The sequence below is a fragment of the Notolepis coatsorum genome (assembly GCF_963971535.1).
Source record: "Notolepis coatsorum genome assembly, chromosome: 5".
In the NCBI taxonomy this organism is placed as follows: domain Eukaryota; kingdom Metazoa; phylum Chordata; class Actinopteri; order Aulopiformes; family Paralepididae; genus Notolepis; species Notolepis coatsorum.
In genome coordinates, this window is record NC_140169.1 from 18,177,656 (window position 1) to 18,196,941 (window position 19,286).

Below are 19,286 nucleotides of genomic sequence, written 5' to 3' on the forward strand. Positions count from 1 at the left end.
AGCACCACATACAGTATCTGTGTGAAGCTGGCTTTTCATCCATGACAGCTCTGAAAACAAAATATAGGGCCAAGTTGAGCCTTCAATCAATCAATCAATCAATCAAATTTATTTGTATAGCACGTTTAAACATGACGCTTGTCAACCAAAGTGCTTCACATAGCTAAGCTAAGTACAAAGAAAAGTATAAAATAAACAGAAAAATAAAATAAAATCAACGGATAGACAAAGGAAAAACAGAACAACATGACAACAAGTACGGCAAGAGTCAAAGTGAGTCAGGGAAGGCCAGGCGATATAGGTGGGTTTTGAGTTTTGATTTAAAAGACTCGATGGAGGGGGCAGATTTAATGGACATGGGGATGCTGTTCCAGAGGTCAGGGGCTGCGACCGCAAAAGCACGTCCCCCCCCTAGACTTGAAGTTAGACCTACGGGTGGTTAGGAGACCCTTATCAGCCGATCTGAGGGCCCTGGCGTTTATATAGGGGGTGAGGAGGTCTGCTAGGTAAGCAGGGGCCTTACCATTTAGGGCTTTATAAACCAATAAAAGGACCTTGAAGTCTATTCTAAAGCGCACCGGGAGCCAGTGGAGGGAGGCAAGTACAGGGGTGATGTGAGCTCTCTTCCGGGTACCTGTGAGCAGTCTAGCGGCAGCGTTTTGGGGGAGTTGTAGACAGGCTATGGTGGATTTATTTAGCCCCAGGTACAGGGAGTTACAGTAGTCTAAGCGTGAGGATGACATGCGTGTTGCCTTGTCAAAGATCTCCCCACGTATTGACCGTATTATTAGCCAGCAGCAGCAGACCTCGCATTGAGTTAGAAATGTCCACTGAGTGAACGAGTGCTTATTTTCTGTATTTATTTATATTTTTTGAGAAATGGTAACTTGGTGATCCTTTTCTGTGAAATGGTCACACTTATCCAAATATGCTATTTTTATGGAAAACAGTGCAGCTGAAACAGATAGCACTTTAGTGATCCTTTTCTGTATTTAAAAAAAAAAACATGATTTTCAGTTTTTGAGAAATGGTCACACTTATCCAAATATGCTATTTTTATGGAAAAGAGTGCAGCTGCAACAGATAGCACTTTAGTGATACTTTTCTGTAATTTTATTTAAAGAAATATGCTATTTGATTTACTACTACAAGCAGTGTAATGTCAACAGTACTAAGCCATTTAGACCTGAAACACCTGTTAATAATGCATTATATAGCCTGCTGCATATACACACAAATGTGTTTCCCGGTTTCTTAAATAAACATTATTTTGTCATCATTGTAGCAAAAAAGACAGGACCGGAAAAGTCTTTATCGTATGTAGGGGTGCCCTGGAATATTTTATTGAACACAGGGGTGCCTTGGCAGCAGAAAGGTTGAGAACCCCTGATTTGTAGAGCAGAGTGCAAGCCTCATGTAAACATGCCTGTGTGCTTCAAATTGATTGGTCTAAATCAGAGGTGGGCAACTTTGTATATGGTGAGAGCCACTACATTTCCACACTCAATCTGGGGGGCCGCATTGTTTATCGGCAGTCCCGGCAGTAGTACCCCATCACTCAAATAGCCCATAATAGTCACAGATGTGATAAATAAGGCATATAAACGATTGTAATTTGCTGTAACTTTGTTTTTATTCCATTTCAAACGCATTTAGTAATGCTTAATTTCAACTTTATGAATTTATAAATACAGCTGAATTTGAAAGTATTGCTGTGTAACCCAAATATATATACAAAAATGACAAATTATAATTAAGGCTTCTATTAAAATAAATGTATGAACTTAAAGCCCACTGCTCAACAAACACAAAGCAGCATTCCTGCTGCATTTCACTACAACAGTAAATCAAAAGTGCAATAATAAATGATTTTGTTAAATGTATAAACTTTTATCCTGCTACTAAACAAAACATTCCTGAGTGCCTCCCATTAACACTTTCAGTGCCCATGACGTCATATGCCGTTTTATCAGCCCAATGCCTGAATGCCCACGACGTGTATTAGCGTTAAATTTTTTCATTAGCGATCTGATTTCATATTTCATCAACCGAGTCTCCTGTTGGTACAGCAGCTCCTCCAGCAGCTCAGAATGGAAAAAAGCGCCCCCTATCGTGTATCCCTGAGTAACTGCACGTCAGTCGCTTAGAGCCAGCTGGCTCCTTGAGCTGGCAAGCTGTCTGCTCAACATGGAAGTCATCGCCGGACGGGAATCAGCCTGGAATATATATTCACAGTAGCCAATCGATAGTAGACAGTAGTGATCGATTTTTGGAATGGTGATCAGTAATTGGAATGATCTTTTTGGAGAACATCTGATCCTGAGGTAAGGAATCTATTTTACCAGTCTTGGGATAATCAGAGTTGTATTCGCTGAGATATCAGCGTTTGCCCTATGTGTGTGTGTGCGCGATCGCTGACGAGGAAATCAGATCATCGATTTTCAGCTCGCGGTAGGGATGGGGCCTAACAAAATTAATAGTTGGTTTCAGGTTGGTTGTCAGTTTGGCCATGGGTAGGTAGGGAATTTATTTTATTTGATTTTTTTATTTTATTCTTTCCCACGGCGACTATGTATAGGGAATTTCTTTATTTAATTAAAATGTTCACAACAACATGGATGCATGTACTCTGCCAGCATGTTTAATATCCATAATACTAAATGTTTGACTAAGATTTCTATGAAACTTTATTTAAAAAAAAAAGAAAAAAAAAATCGATTTTTTTTTTTTTTTTTTTTTTTTTTTTTTATTAATATATATTCTTTTTTAAAACTCATAAAATATATTGGGTCGCACCTAAATCGGCAGGGTCGGTCGGCAACCTGAAACCAACTATTAATTTTGTTAGGCCTGGGTACCTTTCACATTTGAACCGATATCGATACCGGTACCCAACGGTACCTTTTTTCGGTACTTTAGTCTCAAGAAATTTAATTTACCTACCTGAGTCGTGAAAAAAAATAATCCAAACTTCAAACTACAATTTCGACAGTTTTCGGCTTGCCATTGCTCCGACTGCTTTGTTGTTGAATCAAGTCAAATCCTAGGTAAGCATATAGTGTGCGTGTGAACGTTGACATGAAAAAAAAAAAAAAATCTTTTTTTTCTCTCTATCTCACTTGATTCGATACTCGGTAGTACCGACGTGTTTCGGTTCGGTACCTCAAAAGTACCGAATTCGGTACCCATCCCTAGCTTGCGGCCCCAGCGTGCATATGTACACATATACTATCGATAATCTAGCGTTTATTTGAAAACTATTCATAAATAGGCCGAAAAATGTGTATTGTGTATTCTAGAATATTCCAGTAAACGTCTTTTATCATGGAATCTTTTTATTTTCCTTGAAAACAAGGGCTTTTCAAAATGCTATAAAACGAAAATGAACCGATAAAAAAACAATCCGCTTCGACAATGTTGACTGGAAAACGAGTAATTGATAAGCGACGGGCAGATTAGACACACAGCCATAATTTAAAACATAGATTAGGCGTTATTAACGCTAACATTGAAGTGGATGGTGGGCATTCAACCGGTAAATCAAGGTTAAGCTTGGGCTCTGAAAGTGTTAACCCTTTATCAAACTGGCATGACATTCACCCTCCTCCCACAGTGGGTCAATAATGGTTCTGGCTTTAATGAGACACTTGTGGTCTCTCCTGTTGGCGCACAATAGAAAGAATGTCAACTTCAATGTTTGTGCATGCGATCTGCATCAGATGAAATAACGTTTAATTTTTGTACGTCTGTGCGCGTACTTCTGCTCAGAAAAGTGCTGGCACGGCGTGGTACTGCATGGCATGACCACTGCACCCCTGATTATTAGTGACCCACAATAGATGGAAATTATGTTAGCGAATTTACCTGATGTATAATGCAGTGCAGCATTGGACACTCAACGCCGCTCTGCCTTAGAAGCCCGGCGAATCCTGTGTGTTTTCCTTTCATTGCGGGTGCTCCATCGGTAACAACAGCGGACAGTTTATCAAACCCCCCATATTGCTGCACGGCACTTTCAACTGTTAAATATATGTCCACACTAGGGCTGACCCCTATTAGTCGAATAGTCGACTAATCGATCGAAAGGAGCCATAGTCGACTACCTCTTAGTCGAATGCATCTAGCCTAGCCATGGCAGACTATTTGATTCGTTAAGGGCTTGAAATTGCCTGGGTTTTGGTCATATGCTCCCGAAATACTCCCGTTGTTTGGCTACTTCTATGTGCAGTGAAAACTACTCGAATGCTTTATAACCTAGTCATTGATTTAGTTCAGGGTAATCTAAGATTAGCCGCAGAGCTAACGCTAGTTAACGTGAGCTAACGCTAGTTAATCAAGCTCAGTAGCTCACAGAGAGAGATAAACAGCTGACAGCGGATAGTACAGGACGGTACAAATACAATAAAAAGGCGGGTGGGGGCTGTTGTGTAAATCTTGTACTCTTTAGTTCACATATAATAAGAGACGGATTATTTGCTTGCTTCACCAGTGCACCACAACAACACACACCAACTCGTCACAACGCTTTACGGTATTTTCACAGCACTGTCACAACATTACCATAAAACGTGAACACCGTTGTGACCCACTCGCTCCACTAGTGCGCCTGGTCTCGCCCTCTGCTCGCGCGTGTGTGCACTACACTCAAAACTCTGTTTCACTGTAATAGAAGCTGAAGCGCATCTGTGATTTTGACGGTGACAGACTGTATTGATTTTCAATACCGTCGGGATTTCTAAATACCCTGGTATACCGTAATACCGTCATACAGCCCAAGCCTAACGGATGGAACAAAATGTTAGCTAGAGCAAAGAGAAACAGACATTTATTAATCTTGTAGACTACAGGACAACAATAGAAAACTGTATTTGGGTGAAATGTGAATATAAACAAAAGCGAGCCGTTGCCAAGAAGACTCTTTTGGATACCTTTCACGTGGTGTTGGTGTCACTGCAGAGATGCCTCACATGTACTCTTTCTTGCAGAGTTCTTGTATTTTGTAAGCTTTCTGCAAACGGTCAAACGAGAGTGGACCGGCATCGACAGACTCCGCATGGACAAGTTTTTCCAGGTTAGTAGTAGAACACAAGATTAGATAAAAACGCCTTTAAAGATGAGATTTATCTTCAAAGCCAAGTAAACTATGTAATGTTATTAGGGTATCGTTGGGATGTTATCGATACTCTTCTTATCGATGCTCGCTTTGTTGATGCAATTAAATAAATTGTTCTCCTAGGAAGAACTTGATGAAAATAAGCGGACTGCTAGTGGAGTTAGATGAAGCGAAGGAGAGAGTGGCACACTGCACTGTTGATTCATAAACTTGTCTGAATCAGTCGAATAAAGGGAGATAATCTGTAGTGAGAATCCTTTCAATGGTGCTTTCAGCTCAGTCTCCGGTCTTGCCTACCCTTTTTATAGGTTCTTCTAGTCTCAATAGGAAATGCTTTTGCAGTTATACAATGAAGACCGTCAATTACCGATAGCAGCACCGTTTGACCATGAGCTTAATGGTATTTTAGATCTGGCCAATCAGGAACCGGTACTAAATTTGCACCAGTTGGTACCTATCCCTAAACGTTACACAAATTACACAAAAAAAACTCTTTTATTAAATGTGCTCACAAATTCCCATTATGTTTTTGTTTCTTTTGACAGCTGGTTCGCTTCGTATTCAGACAAGGTTTTGAGATGCTGAAGAGGAAGAAATGGGAGACCAGGTAATTATTTTACATTTAGTCTACAATACATGGTTAAAAATGTTTATAATAAAGACGCAGAAACAATGCCTTGTGTAAATTTTATGGTGAAAGCTAAATATTTACTTAATTAACTAATCACAGTGGACCTCATGATCGAACATGTTTGTAATTATCTTTGTAAATATCTTCGCAAGAACTTTGTAAGAACAAACTTACGAAAGATCTCCTCCGAATTCCTGAACGCGTGAAAAGGTGTTCGTAAATAGCCAAAGTGTTCTCAGCTGTGCTCCCCGGAATGAAGGAACGTCACTCATTCTTAAATTGAAAGCGTGTACACCTGAATTTGCATACAGAAACGTCCCCTAGCTCCTTATAAGGCACAGCACCGCGTCCAAAAAATATTCAACTAAAGAAATTTGCGACGGATCAAAGTTAGATTTCATTAAAATGTATTGTCATTATACAGCACAAGTACAATACAGTGAAAATAAGTTTGGCATATAACCAGAGTACAAATGTAACAGTAAAGTGCAATAGTAACATACAATGCACAAGGGCATTAAACTGGGTATAATATATATAAATACTACAGAGTAGGGGTGGAACGGTACGCATTCGAACCGTGTACCGAACAATACACACATGCCCCGAACCGTGGAGGTCGTACCGAACAGTACGCATTCAGGGCATGTGTGTATTGTTCGGTTATATAACGTTACGTTAGCTACGAGCTAACTAACTTTAGCCGCAAGCTAACCGTGGAAACGCTCACAGAGAAGTGACTCCACGACACCAGTTCGATTAGTGAGGAAGGGGGGGTATATTGACGAGTTGATACTTTGACAAATGTTGCCTATATTTTTCAGTCAGTTTGGTCTTTGTGTGCCAACATTATTAACACATTTGGCGCCGGGCATTGTGCCCATCATTATACCCAGTCTGTCAGCACTAACCCTATGGAGATGTTTACCTTCTTTGCAGGGCTATAACTTTTTAAATATTATAGCTATATTGACATTACTATTAGGGATGTCCGATATTATCGGCCGACCGATATTATCGGCCGATATCGGCAGTAAAATGTGATATCGGAAAATATCGGTATCAAATTTTTTTTTTTTTTTTTTTTTTTAAACATTTATTTAACCTTTATTTACCCAGGCAAGCAAGTAAGAACCAATTCTTATTTTATTTATTGTCAAAAGTATGCATGTTGGTTTAATTCAACAACAAGAGATATGTAATGTTAATTTTTACTTTTTTAATTATCATATTTTGCACAGATAATGCTTACATTTAGAAAGCCTTTTGAATGCATCCAGTGAAATTATTAATTACCTGAAATTATTCAGTTTTTTTGGGGGGAAACCCTGCATATATCGGTATCGGTTGATATCGGTATCGAAATTAAGAGTTGGACAATATCGGAATATCGGTATCGGTAAAAAAGCCAATATCGAGCATCCCTAATTACTATGGCCCATTCAACATCGATTATCTATCGTTCCGGATGTGGGAACGTTATATTTTTTCATTCATACAAAAATGCTAGTTATAGGCCCTGACGCATATGATATATCGATTGACGTTTCTTTCCTATACACGCTATATAAAAAAATTCGAATGTATATGATTGGTATACATTATGCTTCATCATGCGTGAAGGAAAGGTGGGGGGTCGTTTATAATTCCTTGATCGTCAGTAACGGCTTTATTTAGTATGGGTTGATATATTGATCAGACTGATTGCAAACAAGGAAATGGACAATCGGGCTGAAAATAACGTTAGTGTCCTCTTACCGTTCGCCGATGAGACTGGAGGAAAAAGATCCCAATTATTTGACGCCGATCTCCTAGATCCATTTCCGGTTTGTATGGCGCAATAAATGCCGAAATCATATCGATTATTGCGTTTCGAAAGCGATCCAAATGCACTAGAGTGTTTGTCTGGACCCACGTAACAAGATATGACTGCCGGAGGGATTTCCTTGGTGCACCGATCACCACTTCCGGTTTGACGTGAGTGTAACTCGCCCGACCATCCACCAGGCGGCGGTATTGAGGCGTTGCAATCTCAGACCGCCGCTGCAGTCCGGAGGGAGGCTGGATGAATGCCATGGCGAAAAAATTTAATATTGATCCCAAAAACTATTTACGCCGTTGTTGGCGTTCAGCGCATGGCGGGCAATAACAACTTACGCCGTTTATGGCGCACAATATGTTAAAGGTAAACCTTTTTTATTTTACCAAATAAATGAGAAGCATGTTTAAATCAGCAATGCCTCCCCTCTTGCTGTACCAAAATCTCTCCTAGCTCTAACCGTCACTGTCAAAATAATGTGCCTGATGTCAAATCGAATTTCAATGATGTTATGAGCTATCAGTAGCTAGCCAGCTAGATGACGTTAGACAACGCCTCGTGTATTAAACTAAAGTGAATAGTTTACTGGGCCATTGTTTAATGCTTCAGTGATGTTAAAAGAGGAGCTGCACGCTTGCTATCTTCGGTGCAAATGAGACGGGTCTGTGAGGGGGAGGGGCAACGAGGGCACTGCGTGCAGCGTGTGTGTGCGTCAACAAGGGGGGGGTCGCACCAGAACAATTATTTGTGGTTGCACGAATGCTCCCAATTATATTTTGAGGTCGCACAGATACAATTTCGGTCGCATATGTGACCAATTCGGTCGCAATTTCGAGCCCTGCAGATGTATAGTATCTAAAGATATGTAAAATAGATTATACAGTTATCTACAGCAGGGGTTCCCAAAGTTTTCAGGCCGCGACCCCCAAAATAACGGTGTCAGAGCCGCAACCCCCACTATTATAGGGGTGGTATAAAAAAAATTAAAACTTGTTTTTAATGTATGGTTGAAACATGCGAATGTTCAAACGCACATGCACTAATAAGGACTTTTAAATTTTTTTTTACAAAGACTTAATTTCCTGCATTCTGGTGCATGCATTTTTGAATTTGTACCCTTTAAATGCCAGTGTGTGTGATGGCATCACAAATTATTGTTATAAAAACAGGCTAGCATATGTCAATGATTAGCAACAACACCGATTTTGATGGATCTTTTGTTTTTTTGTAATGTCGGATTGAAAAAAATACTCACTCTTACCATAAGGGACATTGTCCTCTTCAAAAACGCCATAAAAATATTATATGTTGAAATAATTTACCGCTTTTTCTTTCATAAATCTTTTATTCAACTTCAGCCCTGATCATAACCACCACATATTCAATTAATTTTATAATTCTAACCAGTGTGTGATGGCATCACAAATTATTGTCAAAAAAACACAAAAGTGAAATATTTGCAATATATCAAATGCAAATTAGATTTTTCTGGGGGGGATTATTACAGTCTAGTATGTGTCAATGATTAGCAACAACACTGATTTAGATGGATTTTTAGTTTTTTATTTGTGTCTACCATGGTGACCACGGGTAACGGGGAATCAGGGTTCAGTTCCGGAGAGGCAGCATGAGAATCGGCTACCACATCCAAGGAAGGCAGCAGGCGCGCAAATTACCCACTCCCGACTCGGGGAGGTAGTGACGAAAAATAACAATACAGGACTCTTTCGAGGCCCTGTAATTGGAATGAGTACACTTTAAATCCTTTAACGAGGATCCATTGGAGGGCAAGTCTGGTGCCAGCAGCCACAACTCTTAGCGAGCGAGAGAGATAGCTCTCCAACTTTTGCGTTACCCTCTGTTGCAGTGATCTCCTGGTTGTTCCCCACTACACCTAGGTTATCTAACTATCATGCCGCTGCAACTAGAAACACTGGCCTGGCCTGCTTCTAAGTTCAGTGGCCTGACTGCATACAATTATTTTTGAGTGGGGGAAAAAATACTTTTTTTTATGAAATCAATACATTCTGGAAATCATCTCGTGAGCCCCACCCACCCCCACGGCGCCTCGTGACCCGACCCCCACTTTGGGAACCACTGATCTACAGTACAGATTGCTCAACAGTGTGGTAGTTCAACATTGTGGTGTTTCAAATAGCGTGGTAGCTCAACAGTGTGGTAGTTGTAGTTCAACAGTGGTAGTTGTAGTTCAACAGTGTGGTAGTTGTAGCTCAACAGTGTGGTAGTTCAAGGGGGTGGGCTCAGGAGGTAGAGCGGTCATCTGGTCATTTGGAAGGTTCCCGGTTCGATTCCCGGGCAGCGTGTCGAAGTGTCCTTGAGCAAGACACTTAACTGCTTCCGATAAGCAGGTCGGCACCATGCGTGGTTGCCTCCGCAGTGTGTTTGTGAATGAATGGGTAAAATGTGAGGAACAAAAATTGTAAAGCGCCATTTTGGTAGTAAAGTTATTCCAACAAAAGTCGCCTAACGTTACGATTATTCGGTCAGCCTCTTCGTAAGTGAGGGTCATTATATTAGCTTATTATACAACTCTTACATTTCCGATGCAAATACATTAAATCCCACTCTGAATCGACTGCCAATATACCAAACAAATTCTGAACCATTGGAACGTTTGGGGCTAGCCCTGGTTTAATAACAACGTTGTGAATGACTGAATGCCCGGCTCCTGAACTGACTGACTGCATGACCCATCGGCTGTCTCTCTTCTCTGTTTGGTCCTCAGTTTGGTTGACCGGTTTCTAGAGATGCTGACAGCCCAGGTCCTCAAGAAGACCGGCGCTGCTCCCTGTGGCCTGCAGTTTCACATCCTGGACATCTATCTGACTGAGCTGGCTGCAGCGGGCTCGGCTGAGGTACCGTCAGTGGGCCGTCGTTCAGATCTAACTAGGAGGAGGGATGTTGGGTCGTTGTTTTTAAAGGGGAACTTCACTAAAAAACAATGCAGATTTATTTTGCACATAATCTCACACACATCCAAAAACTAGAAACTGTTTTGCATACATGCATTTAGTTTGAGTTATTGAGAGTAAATGAGAATTTTGCCACCAGGGACATTGAATCCTTGAAATGATAAGGTAGCAGTCCCTAATAAGACGAGGTATTGCTATTTTTCATCTACATCATTTCATGGAGCTGTAATTAAAGGATTCAATGTCCCCAATGACATCACTGGTGGCAAAATCCTCATTTACTCTCAATTAGGGATGCTCGATATTGGCTTTTTTTGTACCTATACCGATATTGTCCAACTCTTAATTTCCGATACCGATATCAACCGATACCTATATGCAGGGTTCCCCCCCCCCCCCCCCCCCCCAAAAACTGAATAAGGTAATTAACACTTTGATCGCCATGGGTTAAATTCATAATTTACCATCCCTTGCCAGCTCTATTTGTCTATGGAGAAGTTCCCCTTCTTTGCAGGGCTATAACTTTTTAAATTCTATTGCTAAATTGCCATTATTATGGCCCATTCAATGTCCTATATGTATTGTTCAAGGTGTAGCAACGTTAAACTTTTTCATTCACATATTCATACTAAAATATGGTCTAAAGTATAAGTATGTTTTTATCGTTTTCTGCAGCTTTATCCAGAACTTGATTTATAGCCCCAAATGCATTATATTGATGATGAAATACAGTTTGGTAGCGATCGGCGCGAGATGAAAAATTTCAACTGGACGTACTTCTAGAATGATCTACGTATGATCTGATGATGACCGGATGGGCGGGGGATCGTTTATAATTCCGTGGGCAGCGTTAGATGATTCATCCAGAGTGGGTCATATGTTCATAGCAGTTTATATGGAATACGTTAGAAAATAACGCTGAATCTTACCGTATGTTCCTCGCGCCGTTGGACGATCAGCGTGGAGTAGACCGTTTTCGATTATGGGATGTTGATCCTGATGAACCATTTCCAGGTTGTATAATACTATATACGTCCAAATAACGTTGTTTATTGAGTTAGGGCGAGCGATTGATCATCCAGTGTGTTGAGATGGAGTCCGGCTACCGATCGCGAGTGCCCGGAGCACATATGGATGAGCACTTCCTGTTTGGCGCGCCCCTCCCTCCACCAGATGGCGCTCTCGAACCGTTAGACAGTTGAGTGGAGCTCACCAGTACATCTCAGGGCTCCGGAAAGGAAATATGATTTCGATGACAGATTTTTGAAATATTGACATCAAAGACGAGTTACGGCGTCTTCAGCAGAATGAGCATGGCTAGGAATGACGTCTTAACTCGTCCCCGGCGATCATAGTGTTAACATTACATATCTCTTGTTGTGGAATTAACACAACATTATGCATATTTTTGACAATAAATAAAATCAGAATTTGTTCTTACTTGCTTGCCTGGGTAAATAAAGGTTATAGAAATGTAAAAAGAAATTGTAAAAAAAGATTTGAAAACAGATACCGATATTTTCCGATATCACATTTTAATGCCGATATCGGCCGATAATATCGGTAGGCCGATAATATCGGACATCCCTACTCTCAATAACTCAAACTAAATTAATGTGCAAAACAGTTTAGCATTTCTGGTTGTGTGTGAGATTAGATTATGTGCAAAATAAATCTGCATTGTGCCCCTTTCACATGCATTTTACCCTAAAATATATACAGGATTCCTATGGTCATGGAAAGGTTGTGGTATTTATATATATTTAAAAAAATCCCAGAAGAGAAACTAGAGGCTACTTGTACTTTTTCAATACAAAAGAAGCACCTTTTTAAGGTTACCGTTCTTCGTTTCTAAAGGCAAATAACCGAAAATAAACAAATGAACAGCTCCACACTCTGCAGGGCTCTAGTAACATTGCATGACGCCATCTTAAATATACACATGCTACAGTCACATGATGCAATCACGTGACCCGAGTATGTAAATGGCATATATAGCATAGACAAAACAACACACACAAACATTACAGCTGCAATTTCTTTTCTCACCACGTTGTGTTGTTGACAGATTTCCTGAGGTGATTTTTCTTTTCTTGACAGCTCTCTGCAGATCAAAGCCTGATGTTCATTGAGCCGTTCTGCAAAACAGCAGCTAAAACTAAGGAGTAAGTAGTTTACTAACTGAACTTTTCACCCTTCACGTTAAAGGCGAACTACGACCATTTTCAGAGTTCCTTTGGTCTAAGATGGTCAGAATAATTTGAATGTGAACAACTCGCCAAAATCTAGTGCTAAAATTTTAATTTGTATGTCATCAGGTATACAGTCTCCAGCTGCTCTAATGTTATCGGTGGCACTGCGAGCACCCAGGGGAATGTTCTGAGTGTGAGGGTGCATTTGTTAGTCTGTTTCGTAACTGACAACACAACAGTAGAATAAAGCTAATTTCGGTATATGCTCATTGTGTCGGTCCACAAAATCAGTCTCCCATTCATTGTCTATGGAGAAACAGACTTTATACGTGATGACATCACAGGTCACAGTCGCATCACAGTCTTACTTCTCTGGTTTCTTGGGAGAGAGTCGCTACCAACTATTGATTACAACTATTGACAGAGCTAGGCTAGCCACTCGTCCCCTGCTTCCAGTTGAGCTAAGCTAGGTTAGTGTGAAGCCAGACCCCCCCCACTCTCTCTGAACGCACGGAGAGGAAATTGTCATCTTGTCTTTTCTGACTCTGGGGAAGATGGCAATTTCCCAAAATGTTGACAGTCCTTTTAAGTAATAACCTGTAGCCAGTCTTTCATTAATGATATGCAGGGCTCCAGGGGGATTTTAGTCTCATATTAGATCTCCCAGTGCTCTGCTGTTGTACAGACCTGATGTTTCTGGGGCTCAGTGAAGCTTCACGCCAGTATCTCTTCTCAATCTTATGCTACACTCCTTAAAATGTATTATCGAATTACCACCGCCGAATTAAGAAATGGAAAGAAATTGAAATTTGCCGCCCACTTCCCTCGATCCTCCAATCACAACTGTTGCTTGAGGGAAACGATAGTTGTGCTTGGAGGATCAAGAAAAGAGGGCAGGGCTTGAGATGGGTCACTTGGAGCCATTTTCCAGTTGATTGACTGAGCGCTCTTGATACAAGGACTAACACTAGATAATGTTAAAATGCTTGATTTAACCCTTTGATGCATACAGTCACGTCAATATGATGATTATAATAGTCCCTGCAACATATGTTTGCATTAAACCATGAAGATGCTTTAAAAAATTATTTAATTATTCCTCACTAATGGAACTGGTGTTGTGGAGTCACTCCGCTTTGAGCGTTTCCATGGTTAACACTTTCACTGCCAGGCCGTGTTTTCCTTTTTACCCCCTTGCATACCACCATCCACTCCAATGTTAACGTTAATATCGCCTAATCTATGTTTTAAATTATGGCTATGTGTCTAATCTGCCCGTCGCTTATCAAAGAATAATTTTCCAGTCAACATTGTCAAGGCAGATTGTTTTTTTATCGCTTCATTTCCGTTTGATAGCATTTTGAAAATCACCCGTTTTCGCGGAAAAAAACAACCCATGCCTATGATAATTGCCTTTTACTGGAATATTCCAGAACGTTGTCATTTGTCGGCCTATTTATGAATCGTTTTCAAATAAACGCTAGATTATCGATAGTATATGTGTGTGCACGCACGCTCGTGCCGCGCGCTGATAATCGCTGCTCTTATTTCCTCATGGCTTTTACAGTCAAAACAGCCATATCACATATCACATAAACGCTTATATATCCGTGAAAACGAGTCTGATTATCCTAACACTGATAACATAGATTCCTTACCTGAGGTCAGATGGTATCCAAATGGTTTATTCCAATTTCCGATCGCCATTTGAAAAAAATCGATAATTGTATTGATCCATCGTGTGTACAGTATAACCCATATTCGCCGTAGCTCAGAGGCTCCAGAATGAACTCTGGTAGACCCCGGCTGCATCAGTGAGAAGTAAAATGTGGAGTCAGAAATCCGTTCTCCCATTCACTTTCATTGAGTCCATTCCAAAAGGGTGATTTACCATCTGGGAGACGATAAGGGGCGCTTTTTTCACATCTGAGCGCCGGCGGTCCCTGGATCTCCAACGGTAGGCTCGCGTGATGCAATATGATTTCAGATCGCTAATAAAATAAATAAATAAATAATTTAAAAAAAACGAGAATACTCGTGACGTGGCATTCAACGGTCGGGGGGTAAACCAGAGAAAAGCCGTGAGTGGTATTCAAAGTGTTAACGGCTAACATTACTTAGCTTAGCTTGGTTAGCAGCTAACTTAGTTAGCTTAGCAGCTAACATTAGCCTGTTGCTCGCATCAATTCAATTGCATGTCATTGAAGGTCCACACTGGTCTGTCTAATGAAATGACAATTGCATGTCATTGAAGGTCCACGCTGGTCTGTCTAATGAAATGACAATTGCATGTCATTGAAGGTCCGCGCTGGTCTGTCTATAATGAAATGAGAGGAAAGCTCTGCGCTAAAGCAAGTCTCAGCTCGGCCGCAGCGGCTTAGAAACTGATGTGACAACATATACTCGATGTTCACGATATAGTAATTTACTACATCTCATGTAGAACAAGCTGCGATACATCGAGTATACTCGACATATCGCCCACCCCTACCGCATTATCATTATTACATTTCAAATCCAATGTGCTGGGTTCAGACCGGCAGGCTACACTGTGTAAAATGTCCAAAAGAATCCCTGACTGAGGCTTTAACAAGTCTTTCCTTCTGGTCTCTGCTCCTCTCCATTGATCTTTACTTTACCTCCTAGTCGTATCCTCCTCAAGGCCATCTGCAGCAGCGTCTTCAGGGTCATCATTGACCAGGCCCCCTTTGCCATTGAGGATCTAATGAGGGAGATGAAAGGAGGGCCTGAGGACTCTGACTCAGGGCAGGCCTCGGAGGAGGAGGAGGAGGAGAAAGAAGAAAAGGTCATTAAGAGCAAGAAATCATCCATGAAAACCACAGGAAAGCAGATGAACGGTACAGTAGACCTTGTTCCTTGCCATGGAATGCTTTTGATCCATTTATACATTGGATTAGATTAAAATGTATTGTCATTATACAGCACAACCAGAGTGCAAATTTAACTGAAGTGAAATGGCAATATACAATGTACAGGTGATTAAACTGGGTATAAAATACATACCTATATTTATTGGTAGTTTGGTAGCTCTATTGGTAGTTTCATTCACCTCAAAGAACAGCCACACAACATACGTCTTTTTCTCTTCACTGGAAACGTTTTTTTTTTATTGCATTTTTTTACTAATCAGTACAGCTTCACTTGCCGATCCGAGTAGGAGCTGATCAGCACTGCGATATCACTGCTATTGATGCATCTCAAGATTTTCTACGCAATGTAGATGATGGTTAATGTAGATGATGGTTAATCTTGCCAGGATTTTTCTTTCTCCATGCCACATTTAGTTGTTTATAGGATTCTCATGGTGTATCATCATGCCTACAGTATGGTGCAGTACCACAGTGTCACTGAATGATGATCACCTGCTATTTGAATACAATCGCCAAGATGTCTTATCAAACACTTTGAACAGCCCGGTACCAACATTGATTGCCTCAAGTTAATTTTCACGTGTTGTGTAACCATTATTCATATTTATACAAGTACTAACACAATGATGAATTACAATTTGCTTTACATTATCTGCATTCGTTTAAGGAGTTATATTTGCATGGGCAAAATTAATACGTCTCTTGGGTCCTGCGTTGTTTTTAGGCACTAAATCAAATAAGGGTGGTGATGATGATGATGATGAGCTTCTTCAACTAGAGGATGACTCTGACTCAGAGCTGCCAGATGTCGGTGATGTTGGACCCGTTCTCCAGGTGAGCCTTCACTCAACCACCACAAAAACATTTGAGATCAGTTTTATTCAAGATTATTTATTTATTATTGAAGGTGGTTCAAAATAGTTTCTGCTTAATTAGGCTGTATACATTTGAGAAAAGATGGGAGAGAGGTAGGTGGAGAGATTTCTAGCCAGATTTGAACCCACGGTGTCGTGAGCACATGGTATGGTATGTCGATCTGTGCTTCCTTTCAAAGAGATCAGTAACAGTTTGGCCATGAAACATGACTACAAATTAATTTGCCAAATAGGATGTAGACTGTGTCAGGATTCCAGCCTGGTGGACTGATGCTGACACTGTGAAGACTGTGAAGGACGAGCACAATAACAATTCAGATTATTTTATTGTCACAGCTTCTTTATTACATTTTTGTAATACATAAATGTACATACATTCAGAAAAACACGAGATGCTTGTTTTTCCCCAGCTCCTCAACCGTAGTAGATTTGTAGACGACAATTCACAACGATCTATACAGTACGCGTCTATACTTTCCACAAGCAAGTTGTCCTTCTGCGTTGCTCTGATTGGCCACTGACCTACGCTAGTTTTTTGCCCCCACGCAATAATGAGCAGCGTAGAAATAATAATAATGCGAGAGCGAGCTGTATGAGAGAAATAATAATAATGAGCAGCGTAGAAATAATAATAATGCGAGAGCGAGCCTCATAGAAATAATAATAATGCGAGAGCGAGTCGTATGAGAGAAATAATAATAATGCGAGAGCGAGCCTCGTAGAAATAATAATAATGCGAGAGCGAGCCGTATGAGAGAAATAATAATAATGAGCAGCGTAGAAATAATAATAATGCGAGAGCGAGCCTCGTAGAAATAATAATAATGCGAGAGCGAGCCTCGCACACACGCACGCTGAAATGGGTATCGTAGAACAAGTCGCATGACATCTGATTTATTAGTGCCAATACTAAAGATTAGGGACAAACGCACGCAATTGGCACAAGTGTAAATCATGGATTAGTCACTCAGTTTTAACATCGGCCCGCGTAGCTCAACTTGTTCGTCAGCTGGCTGTGGAGCCTATGGTCACAAATTCAAATCACTCTTAGTTAAATTTTTTCAATTGAAATAACGTATTGTATTGTTTTCATCTCTATATTAACGTGATTCCATCAACACAACATAAATGTTCAAAACACGACTTTATTATTGCTTATCTCTGCACATTATTGCTTATCTCTGCTCTGTTTACGTTGAGTGGACGAGCAGTGAGTTTTAATATTGAGCACGCCATAAGTAGGTAATATATGCTCTTGCGCGTGACGCGACTTTGGGCTTCATTATTCAGCCAGCTTCATTATTCATTATTATTCATTATTATTCATTATAATATTCCGATATGACACCGAGCGTTGAAAAAGTCCAGAGTATTCCAAAATGTCAACAACATAGCATGACTTGCATAAAACCCATAAATCTAGCGGGCCCAAACAGTGAACCTTTACAATAATATAGTATCTAGCGTCACATATTAACCTATCTCTACATCAATGTCATCAAAGCTTGTTTGATGCCGCTTTTGGTGTCCAAGTTATAACGAAGTAATCAAAAAATAAAAAAGAATAACAAGACTTAGCCTCCTCCGCGTAGTGGGTCCCTCATGTACCCCTCGGCGTCTTCAGGCGAGGAAAGCTTTACCCTTAGGTCGCTTTCACACAGGGGCTGTTTGGTCCGGACTTTCGGACCAGAATTCGATAGTCCGGTTTTTCGGGTCTGTGTGAATGCGCGTCGAACTCGGTCCGCGGACCAAGCAGGCGAACTCTAGTCCGCCTGAAAACGTAGGTCTCGGTTCGGCTTCATCGAACCAAACGCGAACCAAATATAGGAAGTGATTATTATTACCACTGCTCGCAGCACTCACTGCAAAACAAGCACACTGCATCTAATCTCTCTATCTATATATCTGTGCATCTTGGGAAGAAGGAAGAAAAAACGCGGTTTATTATTATTACCGAGGCGCGCGGCTTATTATATTATTAATAAAACAGCTACTTGTGGGCACTCATAAAAACACCGTGGTCTACAAGTTGTTTAGCGAGAGGATGGTGGTAATGTGCTTCAATAGAACAATGGATCAATGCCATGTCAAAACTCGGCTCCGCTGATCTGGAGGGCTCGCAGTCCACACAGACGCGCGCGCGCGCACACACGGGATCGCAGCCACACACACATTTCCACTGTCCAATAGACAAGCGCCCTTTTCGACCGCGTGACATTGTTCAGAAGGTCTCGGTCCGACTGACAGATATCTGTGTGAACGCAGGCGAACCAAATGAAGAATGCAACAATGTTGCAACTTCACCCCCAGAACCGCACCGAGTCCACCAAAACTATATGTGAAAGCGACCTTATTCCATTTTTATCCATGATGGAAAGACTCGCAGGGTAGCGTAGTGTAGGTGGGAACCTCTTCTCAAAAAGACGAGACATCACTGTCTTGTAACTAGGGATGGGTACCTTTCACATTTGAACCGGTACCTGTGAATCGATACCGGTACCCAACGGTACCTTTTTTCGGTACTTTAGTCTCAAGAAATTTAATTTACCTACCTCAGTCGTAAAAAAAAAAAACGTATTTTTTTCCCTCCCCCTCTGTATCTCACTTGATTCGATACTCGGTAGTACCGACGTGTTTCGGTTCGGTACCTCAAAAGTACCGAATTCGGTACCCATCTGTTAGATCCTGATCAATCTGGCCAGTATCACGTCTTCGTCTGTTTGGCTCTCCATCCAATTCCTCTGTGTTGTGTCATTTTAATGGTCCTGACGTCTCCTATACTGGCTGATAAGATCCTTATCTCTCCCCGTTAGTACTATCCGCAAACCATAA

At 40.9% G+C, this 19,286-nt stretch overlaps 1 protein-coding gene across 1 annotated transcript in view; it reads left to right on the forward strand.

Moving 5' to 3' along the window:
- The window catches only part of rrp1 (ribosomal RNA processing 1), a 61,204-nt gene that overhangs the window by 16,616 nt on the left and 25,302 nt on the right, over positions 1-19,286 (forward strand). The window contains exons 4-9 of the mRNA XM_084313875.1: positions 4,986-5,071; positions 5,659-5,720; positions 10,310-10,439; positions 12,597-12,661; positions 15,335-15,546; positions 16,304-16,413. Of these exons, the coding sequence (XP_084170001.1) occupies positions 4,986-5,071; positions 5,659-5,720; positions 10,310-10,439; positions 12,597-12,661; positions 15,335-15,546; positions 16,304-16,413 (665 nt within the window). The remainder of the gene's footprint in view (positions 1-4,985; positions 5,072-5,658; positions 5,721-10,309; positions 10,440-12,596; positions 12,662-15,334; positions 15,547-16,303; positions 16,414-19,286) is intronic.